Source organism: Mustelus asterias, chromosome 18 (assembly GCF_964213995.1).
Source record: "Mustelus asterias chromosome 18, sMusAst1.hap1.1, whole genome shotgun sequence".
NCBI lineage: Eukaryota > Metazoa > Chordata > Chondrichthyes > Carcharhiniformes > Triakidae > Mustelus > Mustelus asterias.
Window position 1 is genome coordinate 70,142,185 of NC_135818.1, and position 20,730 is coordinate 70,162,914.

Here is a 20,730-nt window from a genome sequence, read left to right on the forward strand (position 1 = left end):
AATGTACCAAAGTACCATACCACCAGTGAAGTACTGAAGGATCAGAAGTGTGGTTGCTGTAGTAATGTAGATATGAAAGGCTTAACTGCTGGAAGCTGATACTGGTGTCCTAGTCTGAATTTTGTTTTTCCTCTCTGCACCAGAGGCTTCAGGTCAGCTCCTACAAAAGTCAGCTTCTAGTCACAGGACAAATGGAGAATTGAGCATGAACAATCAATGCATTAACAAGTCCATGTTCTGTATTAGCTCCAGCATTAAACGTTAGGACATAGGGGAAGATCAAGAGAGCCTCTGGATTGCAAAGCATTGGCTGCAAATGAACTCTGTTCAAATGTGACTACTGGAACAAAAAAATGTGTACCTTTTAAAGGCATGTTCGCAAAGGTCGAAAAGGAGCATAGCTTAAAAATGAAAGCAGAAAAAAAGATTAAAATGTGCTTTTTGCAGTGCATAGGATGTGGGAAAATAAACTGGATGAATGGCAAACAGCTATTTTACCGGAAGACTAAATAAAACAGACTTATGTTACTTGGGTTGCACTGTAAACCTTCAAATAGGGAGCAAAGTGAAAGAGGAAATCTGTAGTTAAACTTAATAAGCAGGAATAAATAAATTGAGCATCTTTTATTCTCGGATCCTCTTCCATAACCACACTGGGAAAGCAAGGAAAATACAGCTTTGTCCAAAAGAAGGGAATCCTCAAAAGAGCTTATTGTATTTGTCACTGCTGACAGCACTGTTATTGTACAATGTCTGACAACACCTTTCACTCTATTTACTAGTCTCCAGGAAAACCCCATCTTCCTAGCACAATCCAAAGTGATGTAGAGTACTGGACTGGATGAGGCTGCCATCCAGGTGCTTGTCAGTTGATACAAGAACGTGGCCAAAACCACAACAGAAGAATTATTAGCACTTAAAACATTGCACTAGGAACATGATGGCTTTGGTGTATTAATATTCTGCATTAAGAAGTGAAAGCAGTGAAATGTCATGCAGAGCCTATCTTGCTGTGGAATTTATTTCAACATTGTTGTCATATTTGGCCTCAAAATGAGCTTCCAACCACACATCCATGCCAATCCAAATGCCACCTATTTCCACCTCTTAGACAATACTTTTCACTGTATGTTAATACATGTGACAATAATAAATCAAAGCAAATCAAAAAAGTTCTCTGAACATCTCAACATACTTTACAACTGGAACAACAACATGAATTTATAAAGCATCTTTAACGTAATGAAATGCCTCAAGTCATATGATAGGAACATTATTAGGCAAAATTTGACAAAAACTACATGAGGAGACATTAGTGGCGACCAAAAGCTTGGTTAAAGGGGTAGGAATTGAGGAATGTCGTAAAGGAGAAAGGAGAGATAGAAACCTCTCACCTGTCTGACTCTGACCTGGCATCAGCTGATATATTGCTGAAATCCTCATGCATACCTATGTTATCTCTATACTTTTCCAATGCACTCCAGCCTGCATCCCACATTCCACCTTCCATAAACTTGAGGTAATCTAAACCTCTACTGCTCATGACTTGACTCGCACCCACACATCACCACTGTGCTCGTTGATCTTTATTGGCTGCTGGTTAAACAATATTTCAATTTTAAAAATCTCATTCTTGTTTTCAAATCATTCATCGCCTCACTCCATCCTCCCAATCTCTATAATCATCTGCACCCTAATTCTGGGTTCGTGAGCATTCGGATTTTAATTGCTCCACTCTTGGTTGCCATGCTTTCAGTTGCTAAGACACTAAACCCCTCAAATTTTCTATCTCTCCTTTCTCCTTTACGACATTCCTCAATTCCTACCCCTTTAACCAAGCTTTTGGTCGCCACTAATGTCTCCTCATGTAATTTTTGTCAAATTTTGCTTAATAATGTTCCTATCATATGACTTGAGGCATTTCATTACGTTAAAGATGCTTTATAAATTCATGTTGTTGTTCCAGTTGTAAAGTATGTTGAGATGTTCAGAGAACTTTTTTGATTTGCTTTGATTTATTATTGTCACATGTATTAACATACAGTGAAAAGTATTGTTTCTTGTGCGCTATGCAGACAAAACATACCATTCATAGAGAAGGAAATGAAAGAGTGCAGAATGTTGTGTTACAGTCATAGCTAGGGTGTAGAGAAAGATCAACTTAATGCAAGGTAAGTCCATTCAAAAGTTTGACAGCAGCAGGGAAGAAGTTGTTCTTGGGTCGGTTGGTACGTGACCTCAGATTTTTGTATCTTTTTCCCGAAGGAAGAAGGTGGAAGAGAGAATGTCTGGGGTGCGTGGGGTCCTTAATTATGCTGGCTGCTTTGCCGAGGCAGCGGGAAGTGTAGACCGAGTCAATGGATGGGATTGGGCTACTGGGTGGATTTTGCAGGAAGAGGTACAGGGGAACCTAGTCATAACTACGACAAAAGCAGAAAATGCTCAAATCACAGCATCAATGGAGAGAGAATAGAGCCAATGTTTCGAGTCAGGATGACCCTTCGTCGGAGTCATGCTTTAGTTGTCATGAAAACTGGATTTAAATTTTTGCTTAATTTGAATGCTCTCTGTCCTTTGAAGAAAGAGTTGAGGACGCAGACTTCTTGGTAGAGCCTCGCTATTGATGATTAATTGATTGTCAGAATATTCCATCAGCCTGTCAAAGAGCCACACTCTTTGTGATCCTAGTTGTGCCAGTGAACTCCATACTATGGTGTAAAACTATCCTAGCTTGTTTGACTTTGTACATGTCTTTTTGAGTGCTGGTTTGCTTAAGAAAGTGTGCTGCTATCCATAGCAACATAGCACTTATGAGCAGGTACAGACCATTTGACCCTTTCAACCATCACTGACATTGATGACATCTTGGCTGATCTGATTGTGGTCTAACTCCACTTTCCTCTCTCCAGCCTCCCTAACCATCGACTCTCTTGTTTATCAAAAATCTTATCTAACTCTGCCTTGAATAAATTCAATGGCCCAGCCTCCACTGCTTTCTGGGGAAGAAGATTCCACAGATTACCAAACGTCTTGTGATATTTTTTTTCCTCATCTCTATCTTAAAAGGGAGACCTCTTCCTCATGAACTGTGGCCCCTAGGTCTAGTCTCCCCCACAAGAGGAAACATCCGCTCAGTATCCACCCTATCAAGTCCGCTCCAGATCTTGTATATTTCAATAAGATCACCTTCTAAACTCCAAAGGGTATATGTCCAACCGTTCTTCACGAGATAAGCCCTTCGAGTGATAATTCTGTGAATAGCTTTTAAAACAATTTTATTATTATTGAGGTAGTGTGGGTAAAAGGCATTGAAATGTCCAGTCAGCCATGATCACATTGAATGGCGGAGCAGGCTCAATGGGCTGAATGGCCTACTCCTGTTCCTAAATCCTAGGTGGATGAGTTCTTCTGGTGAGGCTCTCTTAAGTAGAAAATGAATTATAACTAAAAAAAGACCCTAATTCCTCTTCATCCTCCACGACCTCTGTGCAGCCTAGTCTGATAGCATCTCCAGCAATGGTTCTGCTCCCACCTCTACTGTTGTCTCCATTTACCCAGACCCCTACTCCTCTTCATCTATGTACTGCCCTTTGCTGATATCATCTACAGACAGAGGATCAGTTTCCACATGTATGCTGACAACACCCAACCACCACCAACTCAACCCTGCTGTTTTCAATCTTGGATACTATTTGACTTTGGGCTGAGCTTCCTATCCCATATCCTCCTGATTACAGAGGACATTAACTTTCCCACTGAATGCCGCTTGCCTTTGCCCTTTTCTAAGTCCATCTTGCCGCTGAACCCTTCATGCATGGCTTTGTCATCTCCAGAGAGAAATATTCAGATTGCTGGTTTTCCATCCTCAAAGACTTAAATTCATTCAAAATTCTGCTGCCTGTAAATTTTGTTGATCATCATTGATCATTGAACATCTTTGTCATAGCTGTATTGTATGCCTTCCTTCTCTATAGATTAGCCTGTTGGAATTGAGTTATTCAAATTTTTCATCCCTTATTTTAATCTTCTGATTTATTACTACTTGGTCAATCAACAGATTTTCTATTTGTTATAGAAACTGCATGCTGAAAATTTAATTCCTCCCTTAGATGTCATTATAAAATGAGTCTGGTGAGAGATGAATTTTAACCTCAAAGCATGGGCTGGTTGGGGTCAGCTGGGAGATTGAAGTGTTAAATGATCTGAATTCTGACCACAAATTCCCCTCCTTTCAGATTTTATTAGAGGTGGAATGGGGGTGGGCAAACATATATTATTCACCATGTTGAACTTAACTTTGGATGGTTGGTTACCTGATCCTCGGGTTAGTGCTTCCTGGACCCAATCCTCTGTGATTATCCCATGACCATTCCAAACTCCCATCCCTCTGATCCCACTTGCCCATGGGATTGCATGTGGGCAGGACTGCATTCTGGGTTCCCTGCATTCCACTATCCACATCCCCAAACCACCACCTTCCCCACCCACAGTCCACTGCCAGTCAGTCAGGTAAATTAATATTCAACCTTTGATCTCTTCACTGAAATTTATGTGAGAGTTCCTTTTGATCCAATGAAGGCAAATTGATACATAATTGATCTTAGACTTTGTAAGGAAATATATGATGGTTCTAGTTGAAAGTCTTATTAAATAAATCACTGTCCGTATTAAATAATTCACCTAATTATGGCACATGCAATATAATCATCTTTTGAGCAATGATGACCACTTCTACAAAAGTGAGCAATGTGCTTTTAAAAAAAACTTTTTTGATGTTATATCAACACTGATTGATTAGTATGCAGAATAATCCCTTTCAAAAATTTGCCATAAGTAACTCTTGATATAGTTATGCTGTATAACTGCTTGATTCATTGTTTTGTCATATCTAGGTATTGGATGCACTTCTAGATCACCTTCCAGAAATTCTGAGACTTGTCATTACGGGAGGAGACCTTGTAGGGTCAGAGAGTAAGGTAATTATTCAGTATCCTGACATTTTAGAAATATAATATTAAGATCCTTTATCTCTAAAATACCTCTTCCTGCAGAGAGCATTGAAAAATTTTGATAAGCAATCATCTGATTATTCTTCTTCATGATGCTTTTCAGGTGATTACCTGAAAGGATTACTGAATATTGGGCAGCCCGGTGGCACAGTGGTTAGCACTGCCTCACAGCGCCAGGGACCCGGGTTCGATTCCCGGCTTCGGTCATTGTCTGTGTGGAGTCTGCACGTTCTCCCCGTGTCTGCGTGGGTTTCCTCTGGGTGCTCCGGTTTCCTCCCACAGTCCAAAAGATGTGCTGGTTAGGTGCATTGGCCATGCTAAATTCTCCCTCCGTGTACCCGAACAGGCGCCAGAGTGTGGTGACTAAGGGATTTTCACAGTAACTTCATTGCAGTGTTAATGTAAACCTATTTGGCACACTGAACTTTTTTTTTAAAAAACTTATTACCACAGCAATAATAATGTCAGACTGTCTGCCCAGCATTTTAATTACGGTGTAGTGAATGTCAATATTTTACTGCTAAACAATACTGTAATCATCAAAATGATCAAATTAAGTTTGTTCTTACATCTCAATTTTGATTTATCTATGTTGCCTTCTCTGCAAGGTTGTAACACCAAAAACTTATGATCAAATAATGAATTTCATACTTGTCCCCTTCTTTGTTTACTGCAGTCTAGTAGGAAGCATGGTAAAACTGAAAGCATTACATTTTTTATGATCAATATTTATACTTATTGAATGAAAAAATCCTAGCAAAAATGGATTCACCACAACTTTAATAGCTAGTCATAAATCTTTTAATGCCATTATACAGTTAAGTCTCTGCTGCACCATAAGCAAAATGCTCCAGTTTTTGATACCTGTGAGTTTTTAATACTTGAATGGGATGTACATAGAACATTACAGCGCAGTACAGGCCCTTCGGCCCTCAATGTTGCGCCGACCAGTGAAACCAATCTAAAGCCCATCTAACCTACACTATTCCAATATCATCCATATGTTTATCCAATGACCATTTAAATGCCTTGATGTTGACGAGTCCACTACTGCTGCAGGCAAGGCATTCCACGCCCTTACCACTCTGAGTGAAGAACCCACCTCTGACATCTGTCCTATATCTATCACCCCTCAATTTAAAGCTATGTCTCCTCGTGCTAGCTATCACCATCCGAGGAAAAGGCTCTCCCTATCCACCCTATCTAATCCTCTGATCATCTTGTATGCCTGTATTAAGTCACCTCTTAACCTCCTTCTCTCTAACGAAAACAACCTCAAGTCCCTCAGCCTTTCCTCATAAGACCTTCCCACCATACCAGGCAACATCCTAGTAAATCTCCTCTGCACCCTTTCCAATGCTTCCACATCCTTCCTATAATGCGGTGACCAGAACTGTACGCAATACTCCAAGTGCGGCCGCACCAGAGTTTTGTACAGCTGCAACATGACCTCCTGGCTCCGAAACCCAATCCCTCTACCAATAAAAGCTAACACTCCATACGCCTTCTTAACAACCCTATCAACCTGGGTGCCAACTTTCAGGGATCTATGCACATGGACATCGAGATCTCTCTGTTCATCCACACTACCAAGTATCTTACCATTAGCCCAGTACTCTAATCCTGTTACTCCTTCCAAAGTGAATCACCTCACACTTTTCCGCATTAAACTCCATTTGCCACTTCTCAGCCCAGCACTGCAGCTTATCTATGTCCCTCCGTAACCTGCAACAACCTTCCGCACTGTCCACAATTCCACCGACTTTAGTGTCATCCGCAAATTTACTAACCCATCCTTCTACGCCCTCATCCAGGTCATTTATAAAAATGACAAACAGCAGTGGCCCCAAAACAGATCCTTGCAGTACACCACTAGTAACTGAACTCCAGGATGAGCATTTCCCATCAACCACCACCCTCTGTTTTCTTACAGCTAGCCAATTCCTGATCCAAACCTCTAAATCACCCTCAATCCCATGAGTCAGTATTTTCTGCAATAGCTTACCATGGGGAACCTTATCAAACGCTTTACTGAAATCCATATACACCACATCAACTGCTTTACCCTCATCCATCTCTTTAGTCACCTTCTCAAAGAACTCAGTAAGGTTTGTGAGGCACGACCTGCCCTTCACAAAACCGTGTTGACTATCCCTAATCAAATTATTCCTTTCTAGATGATTATGAATCCTATCTCTTATAATCCTTTCCAAAACTTTGCCCACAACAGAAGTAAGACTCACTGGTCTATAATTACCAGGGTTGTCTCTACTTCCCTTCTTGAACAAGGGGACAACATTTGCTATCCTCCAGTCTTCTGGCACTATTCCTGTAGACAATGACGACACAAAGATCAAAGCCAAAGGCTCTGCAATCTCCTCCCTAGCCTCCCAGAGAATCCTAGGATAAATCCCATCCGGCCCAGGGGACTTATCTATTTTCGCACTTTCCAGAATTGCTAACACCTCCTCCTTATTAACCTCAATCCCATCTAGTCCTATAGCCTGTATTTCAGTATTCTCCTCGACAACATTGTCTTTTTCCTGCGTGAATACTGACAAAAAATATTCATTTAGCGCCTCTCCTATCTCTTCAGGCTCCACGCACAACTTCCCATGACTGTCCTTGACTGGGACCTCAAGCGGAGGCCACTATGGATTATCCATTCAGCACTTCTGCTAAGTTGCAAATGCTTCAGCCTTGTCTTTTTGCAATGATGTGCAGGGCTCCCCCATCATAGAACATAGAATCCCTACAGTGCAGAAGGAGGCCATTTGGCCCATCGAGTCTGCACAGACCGCACTCCCACCCAGGCCCTATCCCCATAACCCCAGACATTTACTCTCCTGGTTCCCCTGACACTAAGTGGCAATTTAGCGTGGCCAATCCACCTAACCCGCACATCTTTGGACTGTGGGAGGAAACCGGAGCACCCAGAAGAAACCCACGCAAACACGAGGAGAACGTGCAAACTCCACACAGACAGTGACCCAAGCTGGGAATCGAACCCAGATCCCTGGCGCTGTGAGGCAGCAGTGCTAACCACTGTGCCACCGTGCCGCCCAATCATTGAGGAATGGGGGTATTTATGGAGCTGCCTCCTCCGACTAGTTACTTAATTGTTCATCACCATTTATGACTGGATGTGATGGGACTCCAGAACTTTGATTTGACTGTTGGATTGTATCGCTCTGTCTACTGCCTCTGACTTAGCATCCATGTAGTCCTCTGTTGTAATTTCGAGGTTGACACCTCATTTTAGATATGCTGGTGTTGTCTTTGGCCGACGTTCATGCAGTGCTCTTTGAACAGCCTTGTTCCTCTGGCTTGATGGTAACAGTAGAGTAAGGGATATGCTAGGCCATGAGGCTGCAGTTTGTCATTGAATACAATTCTGCTGCTGCTAATGGCAAGTAGTGCCTCATGGATGGCTAGTTTTAACCTGTTGGGTCTGTTCTGAATCTCTCCCATTTCACACCAAGTAGAAACATATATCAGCACATGCCCACCCCAGAAAAGCACTGCAATTCTAGCAAGGAAGTGTACAAACAAAGTAATAAACTGGAATTATTGTACTTTCTTTTAAAAGTTTGGCTTTGTCAAGTTTTTGTGTGCGTATATTTATAGGAGAACTGCAGTTTACAAGACCATATTTTAATTTTAATTTCTGTTGCCAGGTACATGTTCCTGATTTGATCCCAGCTCTCTCAGTGGCGGAACAGAGAGCTGCCACTTCTCTAAAATGGAGAATACATGAGAAGCTATTATTGACGTTTTCCTGTCTGCCGCAAGTCATTTCAAGTGATCAGATATACTACAAGTTTTTGCCCATAATGTTTAGAATAATGACGACAAATGTAAGACCTATTTCGAATACAATTTCATAAGAATTTTGATATAAGGTGAAAGTTGTGATACTGGAGATGCTAATGCTCCCCGTTGAAGGGGGTTTTACCATTTTGCTTGAGTTTACTTTGTAACTCGGTACTAAGGATAATTCGAAGTAGTATAAAATTTATTTTGTTTAAATGCAAACACAATTTTAGGACTTGTCTTGTCAAAACATATTGAAATTTGTACATAACTATAAATTTTTTTATAGCCTTTAACTTGGTTTATAAGAAACCAATCGATAATTCTGTATCATTCTGACAATTGAATCTGCAGTTTGGCTTTTAAAAAATAGTATCTCTGAGATGTTATGTGTTCACTTATACTTTTACCCTGTTTAGGTCTGTGGATTTAAAAGAATCTAAAGCACAATAGCATTTAAGGAATTCCTTCATATCTTTCATCGTACTTCAACAAATAGTTAAATTCTTCATGCATGCACACGTCATTTAGATCTCCAATATGTACTTCAAATAATTTAAAATCAGATGTCAAACTGTAGTCACGTTTTTCTGTTGTAAAAGTCACACTCACTTAGCGTATGAAAACAGCAAATATTTCTGTTGTCTTCTCCATTTATGTCTGCAATATTTATTTACAATTACTGCTTTTGTCGTGTCTTTTATTTATAACCGAAGATGTTAGGCCATTATTAGAAAATATCATCGGTTGACTACTGAATTATTGTAATCTCAGAAGATAGGTAATTACTAATGTTCAGATATTCTGATTTTCTTTGACTTAAGGAACAAATCATTAAAAAAAAATAATAATCCTTTCTCAAGGTTACAAAGCCAAGGTGCAGAGTGGACAGGGTGAGCCCTTAGTCCATCTCCTTGCTTGCTCCAAAAAAACAATTCTAATTCAGATTGACTCCAAATTCATGGTTCCCACAAAAGAGACATACTAGATCCAAGCTGACGAGAACAGGCATTAACACCTGAACTCTGGCTTGACCTTAGCCAAAAGGCCGAGAGGCGATTGCATGACTTGCCTGTTAGCATTTAATTTCAAACTGAACTAAAGTGTTAATTGAGATTCTGTTAAACCCTCTGGTGCATGCCTTTTTTATGTTCTTTGACTCATAAAGTGCTCTTCAGCAACAAGCATAATTTAAGATTTAGTTTACAGTGTCTACGTGCAGCATTTTTGATGTCAGTAGATTGTTACATGACCATTTTTTGAAGGAAATGCTAATTCTGATAACACTAAAATTCAGGTTGGGATTATTATTATCTAGAATGTCCTCCCAGTCCAAAGAGCCTCAGCCAGAACACTCTGTGTATTTGTTCGGTATAACCGCAAACAGGAGCAAAGGCAGGAAATATGCAGTAAGCTCATTGAACGTAAGTATTCTTTTAAACCAAATGTAGTAAAATAACTTGTAGATTCCCTGTATATTGTTCCCCCAAACCTGGGAATAGAAATCTGAGTAATAAAATTCAACCATAAATCTTCCTTTTCCGATGCACCATTCCGCAAGGAAATAAGAAGAAATAACTTGCATTTATATAGCATATTTCATATATATGCTATGCTATAAGCATAGCATATTTCAAGGTGCATTGAAACCTTTAAATGTTTCAATAGACCTTGCAACCAAAGACTTCCAAAGTGTAGCCACTGTTGTAACGTAGGAAATGTGGCAGTCGACTTTTGCACAGCAATGTACCACAGACTGCAGTGAGTTAATAATCAGGCATTCACTTTTAGTGATGTTAATTGAGAGACGAGTATCACCCTGAACATGGGAGAAGTTCCTACGCTCCTCTTCATTTGATTTTATTTATTATTGTCACATGTATTAGTATACAGTGAAAAGTATTATTCCTTGCATGCTATACAAAGTATACTGTTCATAGAGAAGGAAAGGAGAGAGTGTAGAAGGTAGTGTTACAGTCATAGCTAGGGTGTAGAGAAAGATCAACTTAATGCGAGGTAGGTCCATTCAAATGTCTGATGGCAGCAGGGAAGAAGCTGTTCTTGAGTCGGTTGGTACGTGACCTCAGACTTTTCCCAGCAGAAGAAGTTAGAAGAGAGAATGTCTGGGGTGCGTGGGGTCCTTGATTATGCTGGCTGCTTTTCCGGGGTAGCGGGAAGTGTAGACAGAGTCAATGAATAGGAGGCTTCTTTGCGTGATGGATTGGGCTTCATTCATGACCGTTTGTAGTTTCTTGTGGTCTTGGGCAGAGCAGGAGCCATACCAAGCTGTGATACAACCAGAAAGAATGCTTTCTATGGTGCATCTGTAGAAGTTGGTGAGAGTCGTAGCTGACATGCCAAATTTCCTTAGTCTTCTGAGAAAGTAGAGGCATTGGTGAGCTTTCTGAACTATTGTGTCGGCATCGGGGGACCAGGACAGGTTGTTGGTGATCTGGACACCTAAAAACCTCAAGTACTGCTGTGGGATTTTTAAAATCTCCCCTTGTTATGGCTCTGTTTTAGCATCTTGTATGTAAGTGGCATCATACCAAGTACTGGACTGAGGTGCTAGGCTAGATTTTGTGCTCCAGTCTCTGGAGTGGGACTTGTAATGATCCCAGTTGATATTACTAGACGGGAAGATTCCAGAATGAAACACTGGCTCTAAAGGTCGTAACTTTTACTTTGTTTAGAAAATGTAGAGGAACAAACTCCCAGGATTGCTAATTTGTTTTTGAACAACAAGAAAGCAAACATTTATTCGACATGAAAATTTTATTCACAATACTCCTTTAGTCCCCCTTTGGTTCACAAATGCATACGGATTTCAAAGATAACTCCCCACTCTGAAATCAAATAGCCGATGCCACTCAACTGATCGTCTGTGGATTTCACATGATTGTCTCACAAATGTTTCCAAACTCCCCTCCCAAAGAATCACGCTTTAAAATCTTCTTTCAAACAATGCTTTCTATCAGCTGTTTTTAGTAATAATCCAGCTCCAGGTTTTCCAATTATCCTTTCAAACAAAGTTTCCGCTCCACTGTTTTGATAAGAAATCCCGTTCCAATAGACATCCAAAATTCTACACAAACTCAGGTACTCAGTCCCGAACAGAATACTATTGCTTCAAAAACTGGAAATAAGAACACCAAACCTTATGATTGCTTTAGATATGTGGCTTGTCTGTAGCCAACTTCCTCAACTCTTCTCTTCCCAGGTCTGACTTTAACTCCCATGGACAGTATCCTGTTCTAAAGACAGTTCCTCTTTGTACCTTTTTTACTTAAATATTCATGAAACCTCCTTTCCATTCCCTGGTTTCTAGAGCTAGCTGTTCTTTCATTCCCCTGGAGCTTGATCCTGTCCATGTTAGTCCATTGTATGGCTTTTCTGCTTCTAGCCATTCACACTCTTACTTATGAGCCCTGACTGATATGGATTCAGCTAAAACTACACTCAAAAAGCTTCCCTACCCTAAAGGTGCCCCTGGTTGCTCAGCGACGACTTTTTATTTCTTCAACCTCGTGTTTACTGTTCATGCTGTAAGCACCTCAAAGTGCAATTGATCTGACCAAAACCCCCCACACACATACAAACACCTTTGTCTAGCATGAGGCTTACTAGAGTTTTACTCCTCTTACACAGAACCACTAAATTAAACCCACTTTAATCGTACCTTATTTCTAATATTTAACAGTATAAATATAGATCCCTTAAAATTACCTCTGTGTTCCTGACAGACTTGAACCCACACACTTCTGACTCAGAGGCAAGAATGCTACCACTGAGCCAAGGTTAATTATAGAAAGTAATTTAAGCCGTTAGATTTGGCACCCAATAAAAGTTTCATTGTTCAAGTGAATAACATAAATCTAAGAACAAAGAGGAAGGCATACAAGCTAACTTCTGAACTTAGTTCCAGGGAAACAACTATATGACAGTAACATTCCAAAGAACTTTGCGTTTTTGTTGATGTGCGAAAGAAGTTCCTATTTGCTGCAGTTTGCTGTGCACAAATTAGTTGTCGCATTTCCTTCATTAGAGCAGTTTCACACTTCAGAAGTACCCGATTCTTTAGAGATGTAGTTTGATGAAGAGTTATCCCACTTAGAAGTTATTTTCATTGTCATTAAGTTTATTCCCTCATTCTTTACTCTCTCTCATGAGGCTGCATCACGAATATAATCACCTTCTTCTTGTGGTAGACCAGCACCCATCGCTATGATTATAATGTGGTAAAGCTCCTGTTATTTTAAATCATGATCAAAAATGGTCTAGTGTCTTTGGTGAAACATTTTCCTCAATTGATATGCTAAAAACAAAATGCTGAACATTTCTACTAGCGTCTGTCACTGATTAATTGGAGAAAAAGGCTTTGTTCAGGGCACATTTAACAGCCCCCAAAAATATCCTGATGATATTCCTATCGTTTTGAAGATTTATTTCATGTGGTAGGAAGCTAAAGTTGCATGATTTTCTCTGTATTCTTTCGTGCGCCATCTGTAAAGCTAGCCATCTGTAAATTTCAAATATATAATCTTCCTGCTGGAAATGTACGGCAACTGAGTTAACATCTATAAAGAGAAAAAGCAAAGTTGTGACATTTTGGGTATATAACCCCAAAAACATCAATAACCTTTACTTGGCCTGCTGTATAGTTCCAATATTTACTATTTTTATTTTAGATTTACAGCCCTGATTTTTTTTAATTAAAATTTTTATTTGTAATGCTGACTATTTTGAGACTGAAGCAGACACTGAGATTAAACCGCAAAATGTGCTGCAATTTTTTTTAAAAAGCAACCTTTTGTTCCGTTAATTAAAATGTTATACTTTTCTGCTTCAGAACTTGGTCAAGGAAGAAGTTGCTGGAACAGACTAAGATTTCTTGACACTTGTGAATGTATCATGGATCTGTTTTCAAAAGCCTTCTTCTGTAAATATTTTTTCCTGCCTGTACTTGAACTTTCAAATGATCCTGTTCCAAATGTAAGGTGAGTAGATCATTGATATAGAACTACATGTTGCATGTTTGTTGCTTGGCACCATTTTGTAATGATCTTTTTAACTCTTGTAAAGGGGAAAAGCTCATTTCATGCTCCAAATGGTACATTGCTACAGAGTATGTGGCACCCTGATAACAATGTCAACGCTTCCTTAGGCAGCATAAATATTTAGACTTAGTTCCATCTGATGAATCTTCACTGCTGCATCAGTGTGATTTTTATTTGCTTTTCTTTGAGACAGAGAACTGAAACTGATACTTCAAGCTTTGGAGTCATTCATACTGAGCACAGGATATCAGGTTATTGAAATTAACCTGACATGATCCAAAACAAACGTGAAGTACAGTAATGACTTCTACTTTGTGAAAAACCTTTTGGTGGGGGTGGGATGGCAGGGGGGGTGGTAAAAGCCTACACCACTGGAAATGATGAATGTTTAACAAAACAGAACCATCGGGGAAAGCTTTAATCTGTCTGGGTGGGCGGGTGTTGGTGGGTGGCTGGTTAATAGAACAGAAATTGAGGGGAAGCAGCAAAGGGAGCAGGAGGAAAGTGGGGGAAGCAGAGATGGAGAGTCGTCAAGAAGGGAAGCAGCAAAGAGAGTGGGGAATTGGCAAAGGGAGGCAGATAATGGGAGCGAGAGCAGTGGGTTTTGTTTTCTATCCTCGAGCTGCGTCATCTTTAATGCAGGCATCTTCCTGGGGGGGTGATTGTCAGTGATCTCACAGGCACTGACCCTTCATATGCGCATGTGCGGGGGGGGGGGCGAGTGCACCCTCAGTAATTGTGGCATTGGCAAACGCATCCTTGGGTTAAAAACTCATTTCCACATAGTTCTGGGCAAGTGTAAAACATTTTGATGATTCAATAAACTAAAATATGCACAAACACTCCAAACCAAAACTGAAGCAGCAACTCCAGCTTACACCTAGAAAAGTGTAAAATGTTATAGGTTTGATAAAGCTACAGAACATTTTGATAAAGGATTTTATTGCAAAGCATAACTTCAAAAATACCAAAGAAAATTTCTCAAAATAGTCAGTGTAGCTGATGTGCTGTAAATTACAATATACAGTTTTACAATTAATGTATGACTAAAGCTAGTTGCACTTGCCAAAATTTAGTCTGTGCTGGAATTGCCTTGTGGTAAATACCTACTTCAACAACTACAGTGTTATTTTAGAAATGAATTGTTTTAGAAAAGTGTGTTTTTACAGATGTGTATGTTATATGATTGGGGGGGATTGGCAGCACTCAATTTTTTGTGAGGCCATCGACCTTGTTATTGTTGTAACGGGCAGTAACGCTAACCAGAATGACAAACTGTATGGAGTGGATGAAAGTTTGATCACAGACTTTCAGGTTCCTTGAATTGTTCATTTGAACATTCACTGAAGTCAACTACCTATGAGATGAACAAAAAGCTAAAATGCCGCTGATAGTGCATACTGAAACAAAAAATGAAAAATACTGGAAATACTAGGAAGGGTGTAAGAAGTAAAATCTTCCAATCCTGGTGATCCATATCTGAAATATTAACTTGCTTATTGTCTCCATAGATGCTGCCTGATCGGCTAGTGTGTTTCCAGAATTCTTTTGGTTTTATAAAATTGTGAATGAACAGAATTGAACCTCTTTGAAACACTCAATAATCCAATATGCTCGCCTGACAATATTTTAGGGTGTGAATGGATAGATGCCCAGCAGTCCTACCTTTTTAATTAAATATTTAATTTAACCTGAAAACTAATGGCCGAATGAGCAAGGTGGTCCTACTGGATACACATCAGGAACCTTCATAGTGGGATGTACTCATAAACCGTATGGTGTTATTGTTCAGGTTAGAAACTCAAGTGTTCTATGGTGCCTGCCTGGATCATGAGTTTTGCATCTTGAATTTGGCTAGGATAAGTTTCACTTCAGGTTTAATTCAAATGATCCACTAGGGAGCTTTTATCATTTTATCAAACAAAGTTTATTTGAGAATGTAGTTAATATTTATAGTAAGAAACTTAGCAAGAACTTTTATCAATTACAAACAAGAAACAAAACAATGTTTTGTTTAACAAACATATCTAACGTGTTCCAATCAAACCATAGACAAAGGACCCTTTTCACAGGTTTAGCGTAGCAAAGACTAATGCTTACGTGGTACTGGAATTGAGACCTTTGGATGAAGTCTGCAATTCTCTGGATAGACTCAGAACAGCTACCCAAAACACCAGGGACTCTAGGCAGATTTCCCCCCTTCAGAAAGGCAAGACCTTGCTTTCAGCCAGCCAGCAGAATTTCCAAAACCAGGGAGAGAGAGAGACTTATTTTCAGCTTGCTGTCCCTTCTAAAATTAAAACCTGCAGCTCCAAACTGAAAATGAAAGAGCTTCTATCACCTGACCTGCAATTATCCTTCCTCCTGACAATGCAGTCATAAACATCCCAGTAAAAATAAACAAACCCCTGTTAAAGCAGCAATGAAATGACATGTCCAGACAAGCTGGTGCTAATGACATCAGGTTGGGTTGGGAGCTGAGAAAACACTGAAGCTGAGAGAACTGCAGAGATCATGACTTTTAAAAAAATGTCTTAAAGGTACACTAACATCACAATGGCCAATACTCACTGAGCTGCAACACAGCTTGGGATTCTGCATGACTTCTTTGGGTTTTGCAGTTAGGGTATCTCCCTCCGGAGATAGAATGCCCACTCCATTTTGGACAAATGGAAGTTAGACTTGGGTATAATTCTCAATAGCTTGGTTTGGAGAACCTTGGATTATGTGTATATCACATTGTCAGCTGGCCAAAAAAGAGTGCTGTGCTAATTCTAGGTTTATGGATGGTGCAGCTGTGAACGTGAATGCCTGTACAGAACTTATTAGAAAGCGTCATCCACTCCTTGTAAATACAGTTGTAAATTCTCCAACCCCATTCTCTGATCTGACATCTAATGAAGGTAAATTGCACACCAGTAATTACATATCACAGGTCTGAGTATTTAAAATGAATCATAAATTATCTGTTTCAGAAACTAGGCAAAGATGCCCTCCCACTGATGTTCTTATACTTTAACCCAACAATCTAAAGGAGCATCAAAGGCTGTAAAATCATCTCATCATCCTCTGCCCACCCCACCCTACTCCCAACACCACCCCTCTGCCAGATGCACAAGTACATTTTGAAAAGTCTGTGACAGTAGATCTCAACATACCAGTTTATAATCATCCAAGAAAATGTCAATTTGACGACCTAACTGAATTGTAGAAAAATGTTTGAAGTTATTTTCATTGTGGATCTTGCCTTTTCTGAAGTTGCAAAGCGTTCTGGAAGTTCAAAGTTTTTTTTAAAAAAGGATTTACACTAGACCTGGTGGAGTTCTGTAACTCTCAATTTTTTGGTTTCATGTTTTTTCTTCCAGGATTAAATTCTGTTACATGCTGCCAAAATTGAAGTCTGCATTAAAACTGCCTGCTGACAAGTACCTACTTCAACAACTAGAGCTTTGCGTTAGGAAGTTACTGTGTCAGGAAAAGGACAAGGATGTCACAGCAATAGTGAGAATTGTACGTTTGCTGCTTAAAACCTTTTTGATTATTCTGTGGTCGGCTTTTAATCATTGCAGTTGAGATTGCATTTATTCTACGTGACTAAGTCCATCGATCATTTGAAAGGAAAGCGAATCTGATTTTGGTTTTTAATTACGTACTTTCATACAACTTTTTGCTTGAAAAAAATTGACGATCAGGGCACCATTTGCTGTTTTTAAAAAGTGTCTGAAGTTCGGTTATTAATATGCAAATTAGTCAGAAACTTGTAGAGATGACAAACTATCTCATGAATTGCCACAAGGTTTACCATTAGCTTTGAGCATGATATGAAGTTATAGCATTTGCACATCAAATAAATTCACCAGAGAAAGCCCAATTTTGTAATTAACCATTTAGATACCCTTTTCATGTGACTATCGTTAATGACTATAAGTCAATCTCTCTTGCCCAGAAAATAAACAATTAAGTGTGGCATCTCATTCCTTCAGGTTGTGAAATAATTTTAGAAAATCTTGATGTCAAATTTAACTTCCTTGTTAAATCTTGAGTTTCCCTTTGTCTCTTTTTTTTCCTCTTATTTTACAGTCCTTTAACCTCATACCCTTGCTGTTTCAGGAGAAACAACATTGTTTCTCCTGTCATTCACTAAAGGTCTGAAATGCCTTGCTATCCTCACTGCACCACAAGCTTGCACTTTCAGCAGCTTTGGGGGCAAAACCTTTTAAAAGCTAAACATGCACGAACAAGTCTGAAGAATGGGGCACCTCGAGATACTTTGCTCCAGCAAAATCTGACCTATTATTTCGTGTGTTTATGGCTACAAAATCTTATCACAAATCAGTTCACAGCAGTATACAATGGAGTCAGTTTTTTCTGCTAAAATTGAGATAAAACATCTTGCTCTGTTCTTTTTCTGGAAATGCTGTTCTGGTTTTGGATTTCTAAGTCGAGAGATTATTTACTGTAGATCACGCCGTGTAGGTGGACCCATCATATAAGATGGTCCAATCTTTCGGCTGCAAATATCATGTTTTTGCATATAGTCGGCACATGTCGATCTTTTTCAGCTCTGAAGTGCTATACTGTCATTAGTAGTCGCCTCAATTTTTCACTCCAGAAATGCATGAATTACTTTACTTATGCTGTTAGGTTGGCAAATGGGACCAAGCAGGTGATTTGGACCATGTTGTGAAACAGCAGCATGGGAGTATAAAGCATGTCCACGCAGAGCAGACTGCGCTTGGCGAATGACAAATAGAAATGGGTCCCCTAGCAAAAAAAATGAAATATGAAGTTGTTCTCAAGCCAAAAGTCATAACATTTGCTAGCGTGTCAAATAATTACGGCAGTAAAGGAATTCTGTGTTAGTGAAAGGCTACTGTGAGAATGGAAGAAGAAAGAATCCGCTTTAAAGCAGTTACTCATGGCCAAATATGCCATCAGAATGGGACTCAGCCATTGGGCTGACCTTGAGAAGCATGTATCAGAATGGGTACTCAAAAGCCGTCACCAGCAGTGCAATGCAGATATATGCACTTAAGTGTGTTACAATTATAAGATTATGTTTTGGGACTATGGGGGCAGTTGGCTGGGGGACATCAGCAGGGGTCTGGAGCGGGACTCACTGCTGGTGTCCAGCCAATCGCGAGTCTCCCAGGCCTTTTTTTTTTCAACGTAATCAGCCTCACGCTGAATTCAGTGCGAGACCGATTACAATATTGAAATCACAATTTCAATACCATATTCCTGGTAATCTCCGGGCCGGCTAGTGTTGTCTCCATGCCCCCCACCCCATGTTGGGAGAGGTTCCCACCAGCAGGGATTAGAGATGATCCCCATCAAGGAGGACCAGGCATGATCAACCTGCTGGTGGGTCAGAGGCCATTGAGGCTGTGCCAAGGGGTGGGGCTTACTGAGGGGTGGGGCTAATCGGTAGTGGTGAGGGGGTGACCCACTGCGCACTCCGCAATGGGATCAGTGGGAAGGGAGGGAGGAGGCGATTGGGGCTGCACATGGGGGGGTGATAGGGTAGGTTGGGGAGGGGTGGGGGGGTGGTCAGGAAGACTGGCGATTGGGAGAAGGGGACCTGAGAAGAGATCGGGAGGCCTGCGATGAGGGGTCCAGTGTGCATGCACCAATTGGCACATGCGCAGTGGCCCGCTTGGCATGCTGATTCGGGCAGAAGCTCCTAGAATAAATCTGTTGTTGTTACTTTGAATCCACGTGTGCAAACCACATCTTTTAGTGCAAAAACCCACACCCCTAACATAATCAGGACATTTCAGAAAGAAACTCGGCAGCGAGTCGGGATTTTGTTTTGTTGAAAACATCAAGGAAATATCTTTAGAGGAGAAACTGTAGCCGGGATTCTCCCAGCCCACTGTGCTGCTCAAGCAATCAGCTCCGTGCCGGAAATCATATGGCAATGTTATTGAAATTGTCATTTCCATATGATTAGCGGGCCCAGGACGGTATTCTCCAGCTTCATAAGAACATAAGAAATAGGAGCAGGAGTAGGCCATCTGGCCCCTCGAGCCTGCCCCGCCATTCAATAAGATCATGGCTGATCTGACAGTGGCTTAGTTCCACTTACCCACCCGCTCCCCATAACCCTTAATTCCCTTATTGATCAGAAATCTATCTACCTGTGACTTAAACATATTTAACGAGGTAGCCTCCACTGCTTCAATGGGCAGAGAATTCCAGAGATTCACTACCCTCTGAGAGAAGAAGTTCCTCCTCAACTCTGTTCTAAACTGACTCCCCCTTATTTTGAGGCTGTGTCCTCTAGTTCTTGGTTCCTTTCTAAGTGGAAAGAATCTCTCTGCCTCTACCCTGTCTAGCCCCTTCATTATCTTGTATGCCTCTATAAGATCTCCCCTTAGCCTTCTAAACTCCGAGTACAGGCCCAATCTACTCAATCTCTCCTCATAAGCTAACCCCCTCATTTCCGGCATCAACATGGTGAACCTTCTCTGTACTCCCTCCAAGGCCAAAATATCCTTCCCCAAATAAGGGGACCAAAATTGCACACAGTACTCTAGTTGCAGCCTCACCAGTACCTTGTACAATTGCAGCAAGACCTCCCTGCTTTTATACTCCATCCCCTTCGTGATAAAGGCCAACATTCCATTTGCCTTCTTGATCACCTGCTGCACCTACAAACTGAGTTTTTGTGATTCATGCACAAGGACCCTCAGGTCCCTCTGCACAGTAGCATGTTGTAATTTTTCACTATTTAAATAATAGTCCATTTTACTATTATTCCTTCCAAAGTGGATAACCTCACACTTGTCAACGTTATACTCCATCTGCCAGATCCTCGCCCACTCACTTAGCCTATCCAAATCTCTCTG

At 40.5% G+C, this 20,730-nt stretch overlaps 1 protein-coding gene across 1 annotated transcript in view; it reads left to right on the plus strand.

Moving 5' to 3' along the window:
- The window catches only part of ppp4r4 (protein phosphatase 4, regulatory subunit 4), a 72,175-nt gene that overhangs the window by 32,141 nt on the left and 19,304 nt on the right, over positions 1-20,730 (plus strand). Inside the window, exons 10-14 of the mRNA XM_078234289.1 lie at positions 4,893-4,976; positions 8,687-8,866; positions 10,141-10,246; positions 13,672-13,819; positions 17,245-17,389. Coding sequence (XP_078090415.1) covers positions 4,893-4,976; positions 8,687-8,866; positions 10,141-10,246; positions 13,672-13,819; positions 17,245-17,389 — 663 coding nt within the window. The remainder of the gene's footprint in view (positions 1-4,892; positions 4,977-8,686; positions 8,867-10,140; positions 10,247-13,671; positions 13,820-17,244; positions 17,390-20,730) is intronic.